The 22,574-nt window shown below is 42.7% G+C and overlaps 1 protein-coding gene across 5 annotated transcripts in view; it reads left to right on the top strand.

Annotated features, from left to right (window-relative positions):
* Positions 1-22,574, top strand: part of zbtb47b (zinc finger and BTB domain containing 47b) — a 228,481-nt gene that overhangs the window by 10,515 nt on the left and 195,392 nt on the right. For 2 of the 5 annotated variants that reach the window (XM_048521267.2, XM_059640222.1), the window contains exon 1: positions 14,053-14,259. The exons of the other annotated variants lie outside the window; for them this stretch is intronic. In XM_048521267.2, coding sequence (XP_048377224.2) covers positions 14,257-14,259 — 3 coding nt within the window. In that variant the 5' untranslated portion in view covers positions 14,053-14,256. Of the gene's footprint in view, positions 1-14,052; positions 14,260-22,574 lie in introns of those variants that run through there. 5 annotated transcript variants of the gene reach the window in all.

Raw genomic sequence — 22,574 nt, 5'->3', positions numbered from 1 at the left:
AACCCTTAACACTATGACAGTCCCAGTCGATGTTTGAAAAATTAAAATCCCCTACCATTACCACCCTATTATTCTTACAGATAACCTCCTTACAAATTTGTTTCTCAATTTCCTGCTGACTATTGAGGGGTCTATAGCACAATTCCAATAGGGTGATCATCCTCTTATTTCTCTGTTCCATCCAAATAACTTCCCTGGACGTATTCCCAGGAATATCCTCCCTCAGTACAACTATAGTGCTATCCCTAATCAAAAATGCCACTTCCCCTCCTCTCTTTCCCACTTTCAAACCCTCCAATGGCATCTATACCCTGGAACATTAAGCTGCCAGAGCTGTCCATCCCTGAGCCGTGTTTCTGTAATCACTATGATATCCAAGTCACATGTTCTCAGCCATGCCCTGACTTCATCTGCCTTACCTGTTAGGCCTCTTGCATTGAAATAAATGCAGTTTAATTTTTCTGTCCTACCTTGTTCTCTGCTTGGTTCCTGCCTGCCCTGCCTGTTTGTTTGACTTTCTCCTTTTCCCAACTGTATCAGCCTCAGACTGCTGTCTTTCCTCACTGTCTCCCTGGGCGTCCCCCACCTTTACTAGTTTAAATACTCATCGGCACTCTACCAATTGGAGTTTAACCCTGGAAAATGTGAGGTGTTTCATTTTGGAAGGACAAACTTGAAAGCAGAATACAGGGTTAATGGAAAGATTCTTGGCAGTGTGGAGGAGCAGAGGGATCTTGGGGTTCATGTCCACAGTTCCCTGAAAGCTGCCACCCTGCTGGATAGAGTTGTTAAGAAGGCATATAGTGTGCTAACTTTCATGAATAGAAGGATTGAGTTCAAGAGCAGTGAAGTTATGCTCCAGCTGTACAAAAGCCTGGTTTGGCCACATCTGGAGTATTGTGTCCAGTTCTGATCGCCTCATTACAGGAAAGATGTGGAAGCGTTGGAAAAGGTGCAGAGGAGATTTACCAGGATGTTGCCTGGAATGGAGGGAGGGTCTTATGAGGAAAGGTTGAGAGAGCTAGGGCTTTTCTCTTTAGAACGATGAAGGATAAGAGGTGACTTGATAGAGGTGTACAAAATGATCCGAGGTATAGCTAGAGTAGACAGCCAGAGACTTTTTCCTAGGGTGGAGGTAGCTATTACGAGGGGGTATAGTTTTAAAGTGAGTGGAGGTAGATATCAGGGAGACGTCAGAGGTAGGGTCTTTACTCAGAGAGTGGTCGGGGCATGGAATGCATTGCCGGAGAGGGTAGTGGAGTTAGCCTCATTAGGGGCATTTAAGCGGCTATTAGATAGGCATATGGATGGATGTATAAGGTAGCAGTGGATGTTAGATAGACCTTAGGTTTTGGGTAAAAGTTTGCCATAACATCGTGGGCAGAAGGGCCTGTACTGCTCTATGTTCTATGTTCTAAATCTCGCTGCCAGTATATTAGTCCCCTCCAATTCAGGTGCGATCCGTCCATTTTACACAGGTCACTTCTACCTCAGAAGCCATTCCAAAGATCCAAGGAGGTGAAACCTTCTCCCTTGCACCAACTCCTCGGCCACTCACTCATCTGCTCTACCCCCCTATCCCTACCCTGACCAGCTCACGGCACTGCGAGTAATCCAGATATCACTACACTCGAGGACCTCCTTTTTTAAATTCCTGCCTAACATCCTATATTCTCTCCTCAGAATCTCACCCTTTTCCTACATGATTAGTTCCACTTTGTACAATGACCTCCTGCTAGTCCCTCTCTCTCCTTTTTGAGAATATTCTGCATCCTGGCTGAAATATCCTTGCTCCTGGCACCAGGGAGGCGACACACCATTCTGATGCTAGTTTGTTAGCTGCAGGAACATCTTCTGTCCCACTGACTGGAGATTCCGCTTTCACAGTTGACTGCCTGGAACCTGACGTACTCCTCAATACATTACAGCCAGTCTTGGTGCCAGAAACCTGGCTGTCCGTGCTGCATTCCCCCAAGAACCCATCACCCCCTACATTTTCAACCTCTCCTTCTAGATAGTGCACTCCAATCCTGGCAACATCCTGATAACGGAGATAATGGGAACTGCAGATGCTGGAGATTCCAAGACAACAAAATGTGAGGCTGGATGAACACAGCAGGCCAAGCAGCATCTCAGGAGCACAAAAGCTGACGTTTCGGGCCTAGACCCTTCATCAGAGGGTTATCATCCTGATAACATCTTTTTCACCCTCTCCAAAACCTTCACATCCTTTCTGTAGTATCAGGACCAAAAACTGAGCACAACACGCCCAAACGTGGCCTAACTAGAGTCTGAAAGAACTGCAACGTGACTTGCCAACTTTTAGACTGAATGCCCCGACTGATGGAGGCAAGTACGCTCATTTACCACCTTATCCTCTTGGGTTGCCACTTTCAGGAGGCTGTGTACTTGCATCCCAAGATCCCGCTGTATGTCAGTGCTCCTCAGGGTCCTGCCATTGACTCTATACTTTCCTCTTGCATTTGACCTCCCAAACTGCATCACCTCACACTTGTCCAGATTAAGTTCCATCTGCCATTTCTACACCTCGCTTTCCAATTGATCTGAACCCTGCTGTATCCTTTGACAACCTTCCTCGCTATCCACAACCACCAGTTTTCATGTCATTGACACACTTAGTAATCAGACCATGTTTTAATTCAAATCATTTATGTAATTTACAAACAAGAGGTCTCAGCATTGATCCTTGCAGAATACCGCTGACGTCCAGTCATAAAGAAAATCACTATACAACTACCCTCTGTCTTCAATGACGAAGACCATATTGTAAACAGTTTGCCAACTCACCATGGATCCCATGTGACTACCATGAGGGACCATGTCAAATGCTTTAGTGAAGTCCATGTCGACAACATCCACTGCCATATCCACAACAATCATCTTCTTCATTTCCTCAGAACTCAATCGAATTTGTGAGCCAAAAACCTCCCTGCACAAAACCATGCTGACTACTCCAACAAGTCTGTACTTTTCCACATGTGAGGGAATTTGTTAAAAGTGAGTTGACTGGGTGTGTGTCTGAGGCACCAATTGACATTTGCAGGACCTTGCTTTGCACAAATTTGCTGCTGGTTCTCTTGTACGATGACAGTATGTAACTGTCTATGTATGACTGCTTTGGCACATCTTGAGGTTGAGTAGGGTGCTATTAAAAAGTGAGTCTTTTGGAGACACAAGCAGGGAGTTTGGCTATTCCAGTGTGGGGAGGGAAGAGAGGGACACCATGATGATACCGCATGTGGTGCCTCAGTGTGGGTGAGGGTTGGAAGAGGCTAGTTTGCAGATGAAAAGAGCAGATATTAATTCTGAAGTGACAATCTATGATTCTTTTCAGAGAAAGCTTTCAGATGGAGACAGGATCTAATTAAAGTCTGCTTAAAAGCAGGCAGGCAATCATGCTTTGGATCATAAATATTTTGCTTTTCTGACTTTAGATTTTGCAAGATCTGTGTGCACTTGCACCTCACTATTTCAGAGATAGTACAAACTGCAGATGCAGATGCGGTGTACAAGGTAATGAGAGGCATGGATAGAGTTGATAGCCAAAGACTGCACCCAGTCGACTCACTTTCTTCAGAAAGGGTCTAGGCCCGAAACGTCAGCTTTCCTGCTCCTCTGATGCTGCTTGGCCTGCTGTGTTCATCCAGCTCTACACCTTGTTATCTCCACCTGACAGCTTGATGAGAGGCTGAGCTGCGCATGCGTTGAGTGCCATTTGGTAACTTCAAGCTAAAACTGAAAAAGGCTGCAATAGGCTCTGATCTGATTTGTAACCTCAAACTCACATTTCTGCTGATCCCCGATCACCTCCGAAGATCCATACTGGACTCGAAACGTTAACTGTTTCTTTCTCTCCACAGATGCTGCCAGATCTGCAGCATTTCCAGTGTTTGTTTCAGATTTCTAGCATCTGCAGTGTTTTGCTTTTAATTAACCTTTCACTCTGCACCCCACATTAACAAGAATCTACCTAGCTCTGCCTCCTTTCACCACCTCAGAAAGAGAGTTCCAAAAACTTTCATCCCTTCGAGAGTGAAGAAATTTCTCAAATCTGTTTGAAATGGCAACCCATTGAGTTTTAAACAGTGACCCCTATTTTTTGAAAGGCCAAACATTGCATGAATGAATATCAAAGCAAATAGAATTAACTTTTCAAGGTGCACATGAAGCTTCTCCAGAAGAGATTCGTGACTGGTTTGAAGAATGAAGCTCTTCGTTCTTCTCTCTCCACTCATGCTGCAGGTTTCCAGCATTTTGCCTTTATTTCTGATCTCGCAACTCTCGCCATTATTATGATCGGTTTCATATTGGTCTGATCAAAGGAGATCTTCCCTGCTATTCTTCAAAGTGTTACCATGAGCTTTTAATAAACCACCTTGTTCTCATGCTAACATTTCCGTGCTCGGCCTGCTCCAGTGCTCCATTGAAGCTTAACGCTAGCTGGAGGAATAACACCTCACTTTCTGCTTTGGCACTTTATAGCTTCTTAGACTCAACATTAAATCCCACAACTTCAGACCTCTGTCCTCCATTATTCTTCCATCCCCAACCTTTTCCGGCTATTTTATGTTTTGTGCTTTGTTGGCTTTACTGTCAGCAAAGGGGACCTGTTTTAACCCTTTCACACCATCATTCACATCTATTTCATATCTGAATCACTCCTTTGCCACCATTCCATCACTCCCTTTTTATCTTTTGCCCCAGGAACCCTCCTTATCTCTCCCACTTGCTCCTTCTCCCACTCTATCTAAAGAAACACAACTTTCCAGTTCCTTTCTGTGCTGAAGAAGTCATCCTGAACCCAACGTTAACTCCGCTTCTCTCTCTGCAGTGCTGCTGAATTTCTCCAGCACTTTGTTTCTATTTCATTAGATATTTTAACACTTTTCGGACCACGGATTGACATCTGATCTGAACAAGGCTTTGTTGGAGGGACTTGATTTATGTGTCCAGGCCTCTCTTATTTCTAATCATTTCTAAACTAATTATTTCCAATTATTTCTAAATAAAAACCGAAAGAATTGCAGATGCTGAAAATCAGAAATGAAAAGAGAAATTGCTGGAAATGCTCAGCAGGTCTGGCAGCATCTGTGGGGAGAAATCAGAGTTAACTTTCCAGTGACCAATCCTCAGAACTCAATATAATTTGGAGGTGAGAGTTCTATTAATAGGTCCACAGCCGCTACATGAAGCTGCTTACTTCACATCTTGCTCAGGTGTTTGACAAAGTGACACTCTGTCACAATAAGAGGCCATCTCTGAGGTTTGAAGGATGCCAAGGTAGAATAACCTTGAGAGGGCTTTATTTGGGATATAACTTATACGTCTTGGATGTTAGGATACCCAAAATGGGGAATTTCTCTCTCACTCGGTGATAAGCCAGAACAAAACTTAAAATTATCTTTCAAAGTTTTAGTATCGTTTCAAATGTTGCTCTCCAGGTTTTGGATAGTGCTGGAGAAATGTATGATTGACATTTAGCACCCAACCTCGTTGTCACATCAGCATAGGTTAGATTCAAAGTGAGCTCTAGTATGTTACTAACAACGTGTTCTTGACCTTTGGCGTTCACTTGGTAATTGTCACGAACCTACATCAGGAGAAGACATCAAGGAGAGAACTAGGGTTTAATGCTGACTCTTCTCTTTATGCACCTTCTCTGCAGCTGTAACATTGTATTCCTCGCTCTGTTCTGTTACCCTTATGTAGTTTGTATGGTACGATCTCATGGTTCTTTACTCAGAGTAGTAAGGGCATGGAATACCCTGCCTGCAAAGGTAGCAGAGTTGCCAACTTTAAGAGCATTTAAATGGTCGTTGGATAAACATATGGATGATAATGGAATAGTGTAGGTTAGACGGGCTTCAGTTTGGTTTCACAGGTCGATGCAACATCGAGGGCCAAAGGGCCTGTACTGCGCTGTAGTGTTCTATGTTTTATGATCTGCCTGTTGAGCACGCAAAACAAAACTATTCACCGTACCTAGGTGCACATGACGACAATAAATAAAACTAAAATCAAGAGAAATAAGAGCAGGCATCCCAGATAAAGAACAAAATGCACACAAAATAGATCAGCTGGGAACATAAATCCTACATTTTAATTCAAACATCAAAACATACAGCTTTGTCTTTCAAGCAGACAGTGCTAGTTACTTGCTTCTGTATTAAGTAATATTTAAATGAGGACCTGTCTGCAGAAAGCCACAGCATAAAACGATTTGGAAGTCCTCATCCATGAATCACCAAAAATACTAGGAAGCCAAGTTCAGCAGGTATAGGGAAGACACTTGGAATGTTGGCCTTTATTCCAAAGAGAATGGAGTATAAAAGTAATGAGGTTTTGCAACAACTATATGAGGCACTCATCAGTGCACAGCTGGAGTACTGTGGACTGTTCTTGACACACTCTTGAAGTAAAACTAACCTGAAAATCCTAGAATCATAGAATCTACAGTGGGGAAACAGGCCATTCAGCCCACTGAGTCCATACTGCCCCCTTGGGGACTTGATGGTCTAAATGGCCTACTTCAGCTCCTCTGTCTAATGTTCTGATTTTTTTTCAGTCATGAATAGTCTTCTCTGTTTTTTGAGCATCTGTATTAAATTTTCCTATAATCTTCTCTGTTTTAGGGATAACAATCCTAGCCTCCTGATCCTTACGTGACCACTTTGATTTGATTTATTATTGTCACATGTATTGGGATACCGTGAAAAATATTATTTTGCGTGCTATGCAGACAAATCATACCTTACATAAGTACATCAGGGCAGTAGAACAGAATGCAGAATATCATGTTACAGCTACAGGGAAGATGCAGAGAAAGATCAGCTCTAATATATAATAGGTCTGTTCTTAAGTCTGATAACAGCGGGGAAGCAGCTGTTTTTGAATCTGTTGGTATGTGTTTTCCAAATTCTGTATCTTTTGCCTGTCAGGCAAGAGTGTAACCAGGGTGGGAGGAATCTTTGATAGTGTTGGCTGCTTGGCCGAGGCAGTGGGAAGTGTAGATGGAGTCAATGGATAGAAGCAAAAATAGAAATTGCTGGAAAAGCTCAGCAGGTCTGGCAGCATCTGTGGAGAGAAATCAGAGATAATGTTTCAGGTTGAGTGACCCTTCCACAGAACAGCAGATGCTGCCAGACCTGTTGACCTTTCTCAGCAACTTCTGTTTGTTTCTGATTTACAGCATGGGCTGTTCTTTCAGTTTTTATTCACTGGGTGGAAGGCTGGTTTGCGGGATGGTCTGGGCTGTGATCACAACTCTCTGTAATTTCTTGCAGTCTTCCTGGAAAATGATTTAAATGCTTAGTGATTGGTTCAGACTTGGGATGTGATGTCTGATCTTCGTTCACAAGAGCTCGAGTAAGCTAACTCACTCTCTATTGTCATATGAAGTACAACCATAGCTGCCAGTATTTATGGAATCTAATCCAGCGAGTGTCTGTAGGAGAAGCAAGGGGGAGGAATGGATATTAAGGTAGGGGGAACATGGCCAGCTTTGACTCATGAGATGAACCTGGTTTTTTTTTTCTCCAAATTGGTCATGAAGGCCTTTTGCTGTGCTTAGTTTTATTTTTTAATGAAATGGTGAAGGATCCCAATGTGGACGTAAGGATCCTGGCAAAACCAGATTAACTGTGGAGATTGCATCTACGCTCACCTATCTCTCCAAACTGCCAGGGATATATTGCAGACTTTGGGATATGGGAACCTAGAATTTAATTAAATGATTTAAGGCAGCTAACCCCCTCCATTTCGGTTTGTTATAGCTACCTTTTTAATTTGATTGCTTATTAAGAAATCCTGCAATCAAGTTCTGAAACAATTACTTAAACTTTATTGCATGTCACAACTAAATAAGTCCCCTGAAGTAAGCAAATTAAGCCTCACACCCCAACTTGGCTGTTACTTTATTAAAGATGGAATTTAGCTATGACTCCAGCCAACAGTGCCTCACTCTGGGTGTGTCCAAGGTTTGAGCCTTGTGCAGTGTTTCTGTCTGGAGTTCTGCTAAAGAGTCATGGAGTTGAATTCTTGTACAATTTTCTATCCTTCAAGTTTATGGTTTGACATTATGGATGGCCTTCTATCCACAATATTGACGATTATGTTGGAGCTATCATGTTTGTAGCTTGCTTTCTTGTCAGAAGTAGCTTTCCTGTTCCTCCTCATGTTTTTTTTTCCCTTTATTCATTCACGGGATGAGGGTATTGCTGGCCAGGCAGCGCTTCTTGCCCATCAGGCAGTTCAGAGTCGGTGGGTTTGGAGTCACATGTAGGCCAGACCAGCTAAGGATGGCAGTTTCCTTCGATTGGTGAATCAGATGGGTTTTTTCACACCCCCCCCCCCCCCCCCCCCCAGCAATCAGCAATGGATTTACTGTCATCATTAGGTTCTTAATTCCAGATATTTATTGATGGGTCCCCAGAACATTATCTGGATTAACAGTCCATCGATAATACCACTAGGCCATCGCCTCCACACATTTGGCATTGACTGGCACGGTGTCTCAGTAGTTAGCACTGCAGCCTCACAGCACCAGGGACCCGGGTTCGATTCCAGCCTCGGGCGACTGTCAGTGCGGAGTTTATACATTCTCCCCGTGTCTGCTTGGGTTTCCTCCGGGTGCTCCGGTTTCCTCCCACAGTCCAAAAATGTGCAGGTTAGGTGGATCAGCCATGCTAAATTGCCTATAGTGTTGAGGGGTGTGTGGGTTGTAGGGGATTGGGTCTGGGTGGGATGCTTCAAGGGGCGGTGTGGACTTGTTGGGCCAAAGGGCCTGTTTTCGCACTGTAGGAAATCTAATCTAATCTGTCAGTTTGAACACACAGCTTCCCTGTGATTAACTCCTTAAGTTCTTCTGCAGGACAGTCAATTGTCCATGTGCCATAAGGCAGCCAAACAATCTTCAAAATCTCCCCTACCTGCCCACTGCATCCCAAAACCAGCCCAGCTCATCCCCGCCTCCCTAACCTGCTCTTCCTCTCTCCTATCCCCTCGTCCCACCTCAAGCCCCACCCCATCTCCTACCTACTAACCTCATCCCGCCCCCTTGACCTGTCCATCCTCCCTGGACTGACCTATCTCCTCCCTACCTACACTCACCTTTACTGGTTCCATCCCTGCCTTTTTGACCTGTCTGCCTCCTCTCCACCTATCTTCTCCTCTATTCATCTTCGATCTGCATCCCCCTCTCTCCCTATTTATTTCAGAACCGTCTCCTCCTCCCCCATTTTTGATGAAGGGTCTAGGCCCGAAACATCAGCTTTTGTGCTCCTAAGATGCTGCTTGGCCTGCTGTGTTCATCCAGCTCCATACCTTGTTATCTCAAAACAGTTTTGTTTATTTTGCTTTAACTCCTTTTTTTCCAGGCATGGCTTATAGCTTTCAATCCCTTATAACGGTTTATCCTTGACCCTTAACAGTTTATTTCCAGACAGAGTTATTACTGATTCTTTCAATCCATGAGCAGTTATTAAACTTCTGAAGTTTACAGTATCACAGGTTGAGGTAGTGATGGTTAAACAATACCAAACTTGGGTTTAAATAAGTGCCTTTTGATTTCAAAAGAGGGTTCAGAGAGACCACAGGAGGGTGGGTGTTTGTGTGTGTCTCTGGGAGTATGTGTGTACATGTTTTATTGAGATTTAAGCATGGAATTTACTTAGTGGATGTTAGATATAAACTTTATCTGATAGAATGTTTCTGTAAATGCTAGATACGCCCACATCATCTGGCTGCTTTTTAAATGTTAACCACAAACCTTTCTGCAAAGCAGAAAGCAGAGCTTTCATGATGCACAGATTTGTCTGATCTTTAGTAAAGGTCATGTCCCACTTTCCACATAAACTTTAAAATAAAGAATTCTCGTTTGTTTGACCAATTTATCCTTTGTCTTCCAAAGTTGAACTGAGGTATAAACCCTGGAGGTAGAGGAACCAATTTAATCTCTGCTAAGCGCCAATTGTCTTAGCTGGAGGACAGTTATCCTGTATACTTTTGTATTGTTTATTGAGGGGGACACATGAACTTTTTTGTTGAGGGTGTCACTGGCTAGGCTAACATTTAATGCCTGATTCTAATTGTTTAGAATAAGCAGTTAAGAGCCAAGCACATTGCTGGTTTGGACTCACATGTAGGCCAGACCAAGAAAGGATGACATAATGAACCAGATATGTCTTAACAACAATTAATAGTGGTGATACAATCACCATTTTGCTAGCACTTTTTAATCCAGACTTCTGTTAAGTTCAACTTTCAATGCTTAGTGTGGTGGGAATTGAACCCATGGACCTTGAACATTAGCCCAGATTTCTGGATTACTAGTCCAGTGACATTACCACTATGCTACTACCTCCCACTAAAATAAAAGCGTTTTCACATAACTCTGTGTACGTGCACAATCTCAATCCTTCTGCAGTTTTGCATGGAAAAATGCCTTGGCGTATAAGTCTGCTCCTGATCAAAATTGCAATGTAATACAAATAGTTTAGATCGCAGGCACTCCTGTCTGCCACACATGGGCTAATGCAATTTGTTTTTCACACTTTTTATGAAAGATGATGAAATCTAGAGCTTTATTTGCAATGCACAGAAACATTCTCATGGGACAGATGACACCTGAGACAGACTCTTAGCAGACCTTTCCAGCATTTTTAAACTTCAGTATCAGTTAAAGAATGTAGAATGGTGGAATTAACTGGCCAAATGTTTACTGAATGTAAAATGAAGTTTGCAACCTTAAAAAAAAAGTCCTGATAACTAGCAGAATAATAAATTGCAGCGTGTTGCACGATTTCCCTTTCGAATTCGAAATATTGTCTGTGGCTCTGTGGTAGCACTCTCACTTCTGAGTCAGAAAGTTGTGGGGTCAAATCTTACTGTAAAAACTGATGCATATTATTTAAACCAATGCTTGTGTACAGTACTGAGGGACAGCTACGCTGACAGAAGTTCTCTCTCTGTGACCTCTGTTTAAGTTTTTACCTGGCTCCCTCTTCAGTGGATTAAACAAACCCATGACCCTAATTTGCAATGGATGTCTCAATGTCCTGGCCACTATTTGTTTGTCAAATGATCATACTACTCCGATTGAGGCTATTTGGCCCATTAAATCTGCACCAAATCTTTCAAAAAGTAATGCAGCTGTCTGGCACTTTGCTGTTTGTGGGAGCTGTCTCTGCACACATTAACAGCTGTGTTCCCTGTACTACCGAGTATCTACACTTTATGTGTACTTCACGAGTTGTTCCATGATTTGGGAATATGCTGAAGTAGTGAAAAGTGCTATGTAAATTCAGGTCTTTTGCAAAGTGTCATGGAAGACTTGTGGATACTTTCTAATCAATCTGTTCAGAGACATTATTTCACAACTCAGGTAGGTTGGTCTTAAACTTAGGCTTATCTGATTCTAAGAGATAGTAAGAACTGCTGATGCTGGAGTCAGAGATGAGTGTAGAGCTGGAGGAACACAGCAGGCTAGGCAGCATCAGAGAAACAGGAAAGCTGATGTTTCAGATCAGGACCCTTCTTTCCTGCTCCCCTGATGCTGCCTGGCCTGCTGTGTTCCTCCAGCTCCGTACTGTGTTATCTCTACTTGCTTCTAAGGTTGGAACGCCAGCATTTTGGCATAAGAGCCCTACCTAGTCTTACAAGCTGCACTGGAAGTATCAAGCTATATAAAAGCCTTGTCAGGCCACATGTGGAATGTTGTGTGCAGTTTTGGTCATCACATTACCAGAAGGACGTGCAAGTTTTGGACAGAGTGCAGAGAAGCTTCACCAGGATGTTGCCTGGTGCCAAGAGCGTTGGTTATGAGGAAAGATTGAAAAGACTAGGACCGAAATGTAAGCTTTTGTGCTCCTAAGATGTTGCTTGGCCTGCTGTGTTCATCCAGCTCCACATTTTGTCATCTATGATTGTTTTCACTAGAAAGACGGCAGCTGAGAGGAGACCTGATAAAGGTCTACAAGATTATGAGAGGCATAGATAGGATAAGTCAGAGGCTTTTTCCCATGGTTGAAGTTTCAAATACAAAGGGGCACAGGTTCAAAGTGAGAGGGCAGAAGTTTAAGGGAAATGTGTGAGGAAAGGTTTTCACACAGAGAGTGGTTGGAGCCTGGAATGCTGCTAGAGGAGGTGGTGGAAGCAAGCACATCGGCAACATTTGTGAGGCATCTGGATGGTTACATGAATAGGGAGGGAATACTGGGATATGAACCAAATAAGGGCAGAAGGTTTGTTTTTATATTAGTTAGGGCATGACGATGGGCATGGGCTTGGGCTGAAGGGCCTGACCCTGTGCTGTACTTCTCTTTTGTTCTTTTTGTTCTTCAGTGTCAATCTTTTATGCCTGACTACCTTAACAGTCCTATCATTTATTGTTTCTGACAATTTATATTAAAATTTGTCTTTTTTTATAATTTAAATAAGTTAGTGCAGTTTAGTTCAAAAGGACAAAGACTTAAGATTTTATGACTTTTTTAAAGATACCTGAGGATAACTGGGGATTTTCCTAAAGCACTAAAGTTCTGAGGAAGGGTCACTGGACCTGAAACATTAACCCTGTTTTCTCCTTCGCAGATGCTGCCAGACCTGCTGAGCTTTACCAGCAACTTTGTTTTTGTTCCTGATTTACAGCATCTGCAGTTCTTTTGGTTTTTAATTTGCTGAGAGCATTTGACAGCCAATAAATTATTTTTGAAACATGGTAATTGGAGGAGGTGATAGCCTACTGGTATTATCACTGGTCCATTAATCTGGAAAAACTCATCTAGTTCAGTAATGTCCTTTTAGTGAAGGAAACTGCCATCCTTATATGGTCTGGCCAACATGTAACTCCAGACCCACAGCAATGAGGAGTTGACTCTTAAGTGTTCCCTGGACAATAGGGGATGGGCAATAAATGCTAACATGGCCAGCAATGCCTTCATCCTGTGAACGAATTTTTAAGTCTCTATTTTAATGCAGGAAATTCGATCAAGCAATTTGCAGTAAGTGAAATCAAGCAGAAGACTGTATACCATTGCCAAGGAAGTTGTTTCTAGCCCTGTGGGTTGAGGGAACAATGCACTTGTTTTTCCACATGGTCTTTTGGGTATTTTTTATATCCAGTCAGGAGGGATAAATTGGACCTCAATTTAAGATCTCACCTGAAGACACTATCTCTGGTACTGTAGTACATCATTAACACTGCACTGGCACTGGCACTGTCAGCCTAGACTCTGTATGGAGTTTGGACTTGAATCTTACTTTCAGGAAAGTTTATAATCTGAACTGTGGCCATCATTTATTTATTCCTAAATTTACAAAACCTTTCCCTGATTTTGTATCAGTTTTGAACTTACTAAAACTAAAAAGACTGTGCAGTTGTGGAGAGGATCCTGTCGAATCAATTGACCTGTTCTATCCCAAATTTACAAAAACTTTCCCTGAAATTATATCAACTTCTAAAAATCAAAAGGGTGTGCAGTTGTATGGAGGATCCTGTGGGATCAATTGATCTTTTCTATCCTGAATTTGCAAACTTTTTTTCTGCAATGTTACCAATTTTGAGCTTTCTAAAAATCAAAAGTGTGCTGTTGTACTGAGGAATTGGGGATCAATTGATCGTTTCCATCCTACATTTGCAAAACGTTTTCCTGCAGTCATATCAACTTTGAACTTTCTAAAAATCAAGAGTGCGTAGTTGTACAGAGGAATCTGTGGGATCAATTGATCTGATCCATGCTAAATTGCAAAACGTTTTTCTGCAATCACATCAATTTTGAACTTTCTAAAAACCACAAGGATGCGCAGTTCAACAGAGGATAGTGTGGGATCAATTGATCTGATTTGTATAGAAGAGGAGGGTAAGGAAAGTTGCTTAAATTTTGTTTTTCTCTGCATGGTGCAGCAATACACTAGGGAGAACTTGTATGACTGAGAGGGAGAGAATTGGCTGCTTTTAAATCGAAGCAATCCTCATCTGATTGAGAAGCACCAATCAGAGCTGGTAGTGATCAAGGATGTGCCATTGTGTGTGTGTGTGCGCGCTGGTGTGAACATGCTGGATGAGCCGGTGCAGGGACAGAGCTGAGACTGAGAGCTTGGGGGACAGGGGGCTGAGAGACTGTGCATGGACGGCGCAACCTTCCCGCACGCCTTGTGCTCGCCTCAGAGTGCGGGGAAGAAGAGGAGCAGGAGGAGGAGGAAGAGGAGGAGCTGCACTGCACCGCCAAAACTGGCTTCAAAATGGTAAAAAAAGAAAACCCACCCCTCTCTCCTCCTCTTCATTGTCCATTTTATTCTCATCATTGACGCTGCTGAAAAAGAGAGCTTTAATGTAAATACTGTGAGAGCATTATTTTAAAAAAATGTGAGGAGGGGGTTAGAGAATGCAAGCGATGTGTTTTTTTTCCCTGCAATGCTGCGGATTTTCCCAATTTTTTTTGCAGGGTTGGGAAGAGAACCTTTAAACCCCCCCCCCCCCACCTTTCCATTCCAAGGGAGGGAATAAGGGAAAGAATTCAATCCTTCACTCCCGGCAAAAAAAAACAATGGGACCCAGTTGGTAACAAAGAGTTAAATTCCTTCAGATGGGAAATGCTGAAGGGAGGGAGCGTGGCTGCAGAAATAGGCCAGGCCCGCCTTGCCATTTAAAGCAAGTTTTTTTTCCCGCACTCTGGTTTCTTCTCTATCTCCATTCAGATTTGGTTTAAGGAAGAGGTTCCAAGCGGCACCTTGATGTTTCCATTGCTATTTTGTAACGAGTTTTTTTTCCTGCTCTCATCTCCATCTCTAATTTGAATACATTTTGTCCATGGATACATAATCAGGCCTTAGGGAAACATCCCCGTTCTCTCCTGCTTTCTCCTCCTTTTGGGGTTTTGAGCTCCTCTGCTGGGAGTCTGTCATCTCTGTCTCCCTTTTGTGTTTTGTTCTTTCTGTTTTTTCTCTCTCTGTCCCTTTCTCAATGTTTAGCCGAGGCAGCGCCATTTCTCTCTCACCACAAAATGCTGATTGACATCTTAGGACAGAAATAGTTAAAAAAAGAGGAGCATATCCCCCAATGCATTGGATTTCGGATTAAGAAAATGTTTCGCAAGCTGATTGTTTCATTTTGTGCTCATGTTATCCACTCCCTTATGTGTGGTTTTTTTTATTGTCAAAATTAACCCAGGTATCATAAGATGTTACTGTTTTGCAAAACTGGAATTGTTAGAAGGTTTAGTTTATTTTAAGTGCAGATGTCTGTTTGGTTTTTTTTAAAGAACAAGTGCCCACTTTTCAGATGCCATCTGGTGTACAGAATTTTTAAATGTTTTTGTTTAGCAGTGCAGATTTGTGTGATTGAATCAGTTTGTCTTTTGCTCTCCTCGTGACCTGGATCTCCTTAGGCCAGTACTGGAATTCAGTGTATTTAGTTTTGAGAGTGGCTGGATTGAGTAAGGTTGAATGCAGGATCCCAGCTGCAAAGTATAATTGTCGAATGTAATAAAACTTTTAATACCTTTTTGTGTGGTTGGAGGGGTGATGACTACTTCCTTAGCAGACAACTGATATACTCTGAGATGTCGCACATGATGATGGTTGACTCACTTCAAGCCTTAATTCGGCAGTAAAGCACATGCATTGATCTAGCACCTTTTGAATACCTCCATACTAGTGATGTAGATAAAAGCAAAAGAATGTGGATGCCAGAAATATAAGAAAAACACAGAATGCTGGGGAAACGCAGTAGGTCTGGCAACATCTTCAAGGAGATAATCAAGAGTTAGTGTTTTTAACTCCAATATGACTCGAACTATTGATGTATAGTTAACTGTTGTAATGTGGAAAATTTGTCAGCCAGTTTGTTCGCGATTGAATATAGGAGTTGGGAGGTCATTTTGTGGCTGTACAGGACATTAGTTAGGCCACCTTTGGAATATTGTGTACAGTTCTGGTCTCCCTACTAGAGAAAAGATGTTGTGAAACTTGAAAGGTTCAGGAAAGATTTACAAGGATTGGAGACTTTGAGCTGTAGGAAGAGGCTGGCTAGACTGAGGCTATTTTCCCTGGAGCGTTGGAGGCTGAGGGATAACCTTACAGAAGTTTATCCATGCCCCTCATGATTTTATAGACTGAGTAGCCAAGGTCTTTTCCCCAGGGTGGCAGAGTCCAAAGCTAGAGAGCATAGATTTAAAGTGAGAGGGGAAAGATTTAAAAGGGACCTAAGGGGCAACTTTTTCATCCAGGGGTTGGTGCATGTATGGAATGAGCTGCCAGTGCAGGTGATGGAGGCTGGTACAGTGAAAATATTTAAAAGACATTTGGATGGATATATGATTAGGAAGGGTTTAGACAGATGTGGGCCAAATGCTGGCAAATGAGATTTAGATTAATACAGGGTATCTGGTCGGTGTGGATGAGTTGCACTGAAGGGTCTGTTTTCATGCTGTATATCTCTGATTCCATGCCTGTCAAAGTTTCAGTGGACGGGGTCAAGGCAATCTGTTTTTTGGGTGTAAGTGGACATGGAATTAGCAGTGAGAGTAGGATGCCTGCCATACGACAGCTTATATTTACTTTGGGAATAACTCAAGCTTGTATTTCAAATTAAACCCAAATATAGTTCATTCCATTTCCAAACATTTAACCAAAATTTTGAATTTATTTGGTTTGACAATGTACGATCTTTAACGTTTGTGAGCAACACCCAAATTTTCACTGGCACCTCTTTTTCACCATACAATGAATTACCAGTTTCTCGCACTGTGGTGCTGTGGATAGTTGTGACTCGTTATATGGGGGGTCGCCCCATTTTTCAGTTGTCTCTGCCTTACCTTCATCTGATTCGTTGGCTGCGAGAGGCAATGACTTGCATTTTCTTCTCTCAAACTTGTTTGCAGCCATAACGTGGCGTTGATCATCATCCCCTTTATTTTCTGTCTGACCCATCCGCCAACATTTTTGTTCTTGTGGGTTTCCTGTGTGTTCCACCCATCCTATGGCATTCTTGCAAATAGTTTTCTCATGGTATTCGGCCCCTCAAGCCTGCTCTGCCATTCAGACAGGTTGTGTGGCTCATCTGGTGGTGGTCTTGATTCTGCATTCTTGCTTGTTGTCGATACTGTTGACTCCCTTGTTAAAGTAAAATCTGATCACCTCTCCTTCAATGATCCTACCTCTGTTGCTCTCTGAGGAAGCAACTTCGAACACTCGTGATGCTCTGAGAGTGAAATATTCTCCTAGTATCCATCTGAAATGGATGACTCCCTTCTTTTTAAAACTCCATTTCCCCCCAAATTCCAACAACTTGCAGGGGAGCACCCTCTCAGCTTTATGTCCTCCCAGGATCTTGTGTGCAGTCATTCCTCATTCTCCTATATTTCAGGACACCGGAGAGAATTTTTCTGCTCTTGTAAGTAGTGCAACACGATTGTTTGCCACCTTTTGAGGGAGGCTGGAGTCTTAGTTTAATGTCTGTCACATTTAATCGTGCAGCTCTCCCTTGTACTGACTGCTCTGAAGCATCTAAATTTTCTTCTCTGTAGTGGACTTGAGACCGGGTCAGGACTTTTACAGTTAATGGGGAGCTTTGCCAAACAGAGAGACCTAGTTCCTAGGCAGGTGAATAGTTCCTTGAAAGTGGTGTCACAGGCAGACAGAATGGTGAAGAAAGCATTTGTTACGCTTGCGTTTATTGGTCAGTGCACTGAGTATAGGACTTGTGACAATGTTGTGGCTGTACAAGTGGATGTGGGCACAATTACAACATTTTAAAAGACACTTAAGTGAGTAGATGCACAGGAAAGGTTTGGAGGGATATGGGCCAGGAGCAGGCAAGTGGGACTGGATTAGTTTGGGGTTATGTTCAGCATGGACTGGTTGGACCAGAGGGTCTCTTTCTGCGCTGTGTATGACTCTATGACATTGGTGAGGCCACTTTTGGAATACTATAAAATTCTGGTTGTTCTTCTAAGGGAAAAGCTGTTATTAAACTTGGAAGTTTTTCAGGAACGATTTACAAGGACATTGCTGGGATTGGAGTGTTTGAGCTATAGGGAGAGGCTGAATAGACTGGGGCATTATTTTCCCTGGATGTTTGGAGGTTGAGTGTGACCTTTTATAGAGATTTATAAAATCATGAGGGGTATGGATAGGGTCAGCAGCCAACGTCCTTTCCCCAGGGTAGGGGAATCCAAAACTAGAAAGTAAAAGTTTAAGATTAGAGGAGAAAGATTTATCAGGGACCTAAGGGTCAACCTTTTTGTGCAGAGGGTGGTGCGTGAGTGGAATGAGCTGTCAGACGAAGTGGTGGAGACTGGTACAAATACCCATTCAGATGCCTTTTAAATGTTGTATATGAATAGGAAGGATATGGGCCAAATGCTGACAAATGGGACTAGATTAATTTAAGATATCTGGTCGGCGTGGACGAGTTGGACCTAAGGGTCTGCTTCCATGTTGTATGAATCTGACTGAGGAGATGCCAGTGACACCCACTAAGCTGCAGTTGACCCCTTTTGAAGACCACTTCCCTGGAGGTTGTTAAAACTTCAAAAAGATGGTCTGGCGCCACTTCAGCTTCAGCGTGTGATCAGACCTCCTGAATTATATTGCCCGCACCCAACGGGGTCTTTGACTGAATGTGTGCAAAACAAGGGGAGCTAGTGAGTGCCGAGGAAGGGTCTCCGGACCTGAAATGTTAACTCTGCTTTCTCTCCATTGGTGCTGCCGGACCTTCTGAGTTTTTTCCAACAGTTTCTGATTTACAGCATCTGTGGTTCCTTTCGTTTAGTTTTTTATTCGGTGTGTAGCTCAGTCTGGCTGTTGGTGAAAATTCATTGTATATTTATTTGTGCCAAAGGTTTTTATTTTGCTGGTATCCAGCCAAGTAGGAATAAATCTGTTTGCCATTAGGGTGGACTGGTCTAGATGGAATGCTTTACCTTTTAATGGTCACCCACCTCAAAAAAAAAGACACAGATTGGAGTTGTCCAGGTCCTGAGTTGGAGCTGGATCATAGAACCTTTTTTGGGTGTGCAAGTGACCAATGATTATGGGTAGACGACTGATAAGAGAAATATTGAGGATTGTCTGGGATGGGAGTCAGTGTGATAACTTCCTGGATTGGTCCCCTGGGCAGAGGAGATTAATACGGGAGCAAGTGTACAGCTTCTGGCTGCAGGACTCTGGTGGCTCAATCAGAACATCAGACCATTCATCTGAGAGGTACTGTTTTGGGCACAAGTCATCCAATTTCCTTAAAATGCCAAATGAACAAAAATGTACAACTTTTGGCTCTTCCTACCTGTTTTGGCATTTACTTAAATTATCAAGGGACGCAGTGCGCATGTCACTGGGCTAGCAATCTGGAGGCCCAGGCTACTGTCTAGATCCATAACAATGTGGTTGATTCTGAATTGTCCTGTGAGATGACCTTAGCAAGCCATGCAGTTCAACAGCAATTAAGCATGGACAACAAGCACTGGGACTGGCCAATGACCCCCACCCGCCACATCCCATGAAAGAACAGATTTTTGAAAAAAATAAAATGTACCAATAAGGAGGAGTGCCACTCAGCTTCACCAAGCAATTTAATCATGGTTGACCTCCTGCATCAGCTCACTTTCCCACCTATTCCCATTTGCTTTGATTCTGTCACCTGCTCAAACATTTTGTATTTATCCAATAGTTTGAGTCTTCGCAAAAAGATATTTATTCTTTTCATGAAATGTGACTATCGCTGGGAAGTTCAGTGCTTGTTGTGTATCCCTAATTGTCTGCCAGTGGAATAGTTTGCTCACCCATTTCTGAAGGCATTTCAGAGTCAACTACATTGCTGCTGGTCAGAAGTCTCATGTGGCAATGCTGTAAGAATGTCAGATTTGTTTCCCTAAAGGATACTGGTGAACTAGATGGGTTTTTCTGACATTGGTGATAGTTTTCATGGTCAACGTCACTAAAGCTGGCTTTTAATTCCATATTTTATTAATTGGATTTAAGTTCTACCAGCTGTCATGTCTGTGGAACATTAGCTGGGGTCTCTGGGTTACTAGCCTAGTGGCAACTCTCTGGGATAAAGATTCACACTCCTCTTAAGCAAAAGAGTATCTCTTTATTTCTGTTCTAACTTTCTTCCCCCTTATCTTGAAGTCGTAACTCCAGGGATTGGACTGTCCAGGAAGTGTCAGTAGACTCTTCCTATTTACCCTGCAAAGCCCAAAGAATTTCATATGTTTCAATGAGATCACCCTCGCATTCTTCTAAACTCCCGAGAATACTGACCCAATTTAGTCCATCATAAACATCGCTGTTGAAGCACCCCTTTAATCTTCTGTGCTCAAGGAAATGTAAGCAATCCTCACAATTTTACCCTTTTAATTTCAAGTCAACTTCTATGAATGGAGGAATTGACAGAGTCTTGAATGAAGATGACAGAGACACTGAATAATGTGGCTTTTTTTTCAGATTTATATTGATGATCCTACGTTTTCTGTTAAATGAATCTGGTTTTAAGATCTGTGTGTTTTTCTGATTTTTGATGCACAGTAGATTAATGTGTTTTTTAGATTGTGTCCACTGCAATAGTAGGGAGAAGTACAGTATTAATTTCTGCAGCTTCTGAGCAAGGAACAGGATAGTTTTAGTTACATCATTTGTGCACTACATTTGACACATTTCAGTGTCACTTAGATGTCCAGAATCTTTCTAGCCTGCTTTGGCCCCAACATCCCTCCTGATCTCTATGACCTTGTGCAGCCTCAAACCCCCCCCAACCTCCACCATCTCTAACTCCCCATTGGCTCTCTCAAGCCTCCCATGTCTAACTACCTCCAAGCAATCCTACTGCCCATCTGTGTAACCACCTCCATTCTGACAAGCCTCCCTATCTCTGTGACCTACCCTGCTCCTGGTGAATCTTGCAGATTTCAGCTCCACTTTACTGCCTAACTATGGCCTCTGGAGTGTTCCTAAGTTTCATAAACATACCAATGGTATCCTCCCTGGATACTATGGTCCCTCCTTACACATTTCCTTTTCTTTGTCTCTCTGCCTCGTTCTCTGTCTGTCTGTCTGTCTCTCTCTTTACCCCCTTACGCGCTCTCGCTCTTTCTATCTCGCTCCCCCCTCCCTCCCTTGCCCTCCTGTTCATTTGCCCCCTCCCTGTATATCTTACCCATTTGGTTTTAAAATTAATTCAGTCTGGTGTGACACTTGTGGGGAATTTGCAGTCAAATTGGCTCTTACTGTGTGCCAGCTGCATTTAGAATTGTGTGGAGGAAGAGAAAAGTGGACAAATCCAGCTATCAGCTCAATCATGGTTAAGTGAGGTGGTATGTGGGATGCTGGGTGAACCTTTTTGGTGCATACCTCATTGTCTTTGCGAGAAACCACATGACGATGAAACTGATACTTCAACATCTTATTACACGCATCTGAGTGTCTGACTTTACTCAGTTTGTCATTGCTTGTGCAATGACTATATTTAACTTGTATGAGAGAGGTGGGTGTGTGGGGAACAAATTAAAACTGTTAGATACAAATAACTTTATATATTTTCTGATGTATTTGGAGAAATGAAGTTTGAACTGAGGATTCAGCGTCTTTTTCCCCAAACATTGATCCCCCTGTTCAGATGCATCAATCTTCGGGATTTGAATTCGGGTTTGTTTTGATTACAGAATACAAGTAGGAATGTGAGACATGGGGCAGCAGGAGGCCATTCAGCCCCTTGAGTCTGCTGCACTATTCCAGATCACAGCTGATCTCAAGATCACCACAATTCTCCTGTGCAATCTTTGTTGTCATTGGTACATAGAAATGCATCGGCTTCTGTGTTGCATGTAGTTAATAACTGAGCCGCCACAACTCTTGGGAACAGAATTCCAAAGATTCGCAATCCTCTGTTCCTCTGAGGAATTTTGGCAATGCGCTTCTGTTCATGAATGGGAATAAAGTCAGTGTTACAGTTCCATCTGATGACTGCATGCAGGACAATAAGAGTCTGTGATATGAGTGTATGATATATGCACATCTTATTAGGACAGGCTTAGTCCTGCCTTGACATTCCCTGTGCTTGTCTAATGCTTATCATCATCTCTAGGGAGCTGGGGGGTGTAGTGGGAATGTCAGTGGACGATTAATCCAGAATCCCAGTCTAATGTTCTAAGGATATAGGTTCACGTCTCATCAGGGCAGGGATCAAATTTGAATTCAATAGATTGGTTCTCCTAATACCCTTTTAGAGAAGGAAATCTTACCTGGTGTAGCCTTCACGTGACTCCAGACCCACTGCAAAGTGATTGAATTTTGACAGCCCTCTGAAATGGTAGCAAGCCTATAAGTTCAAGGGTCAGTTCGGGATGGCAGTAAAAGCTGGCAAATGCCCACAATCCACAACTAAATATAATAAAAAAAACAAATCAAATTTTAGGATTGGTGTCTAATAGCACAGAAACAGACCATTATGTCTGTGCTGGTTATAAAATATCCAACTGCTGTAGTCCCAATTTCTAGCTCTTGGTGCATTAACTTTGTAAGTGGTGATTTTAATTACATCTTGGGTGTCCTAATGGCTTCTG

Source organism: Stegostoma tigrinum, chromosome 2 (genome assembly GCF_030684315.1).
Source record: "Stegostoma tigrinum isolate sSteTig4 chromosome 2, sSteTig4.hap1, whole genome shotgun sequence".
NCBI classification, from domain to species: Eukaryota; Metazoa; Chordata; class Chondrichthyes; order Orectolobiformes; family Stegostomatidae; genus Stegostoma; species Stegostoma tigrinum.
The sequence above is the reverse complement of the archived record's forward strand: the minus strand, read 5'-3'. Positions and strand labels throughout refer to the sequence as shown.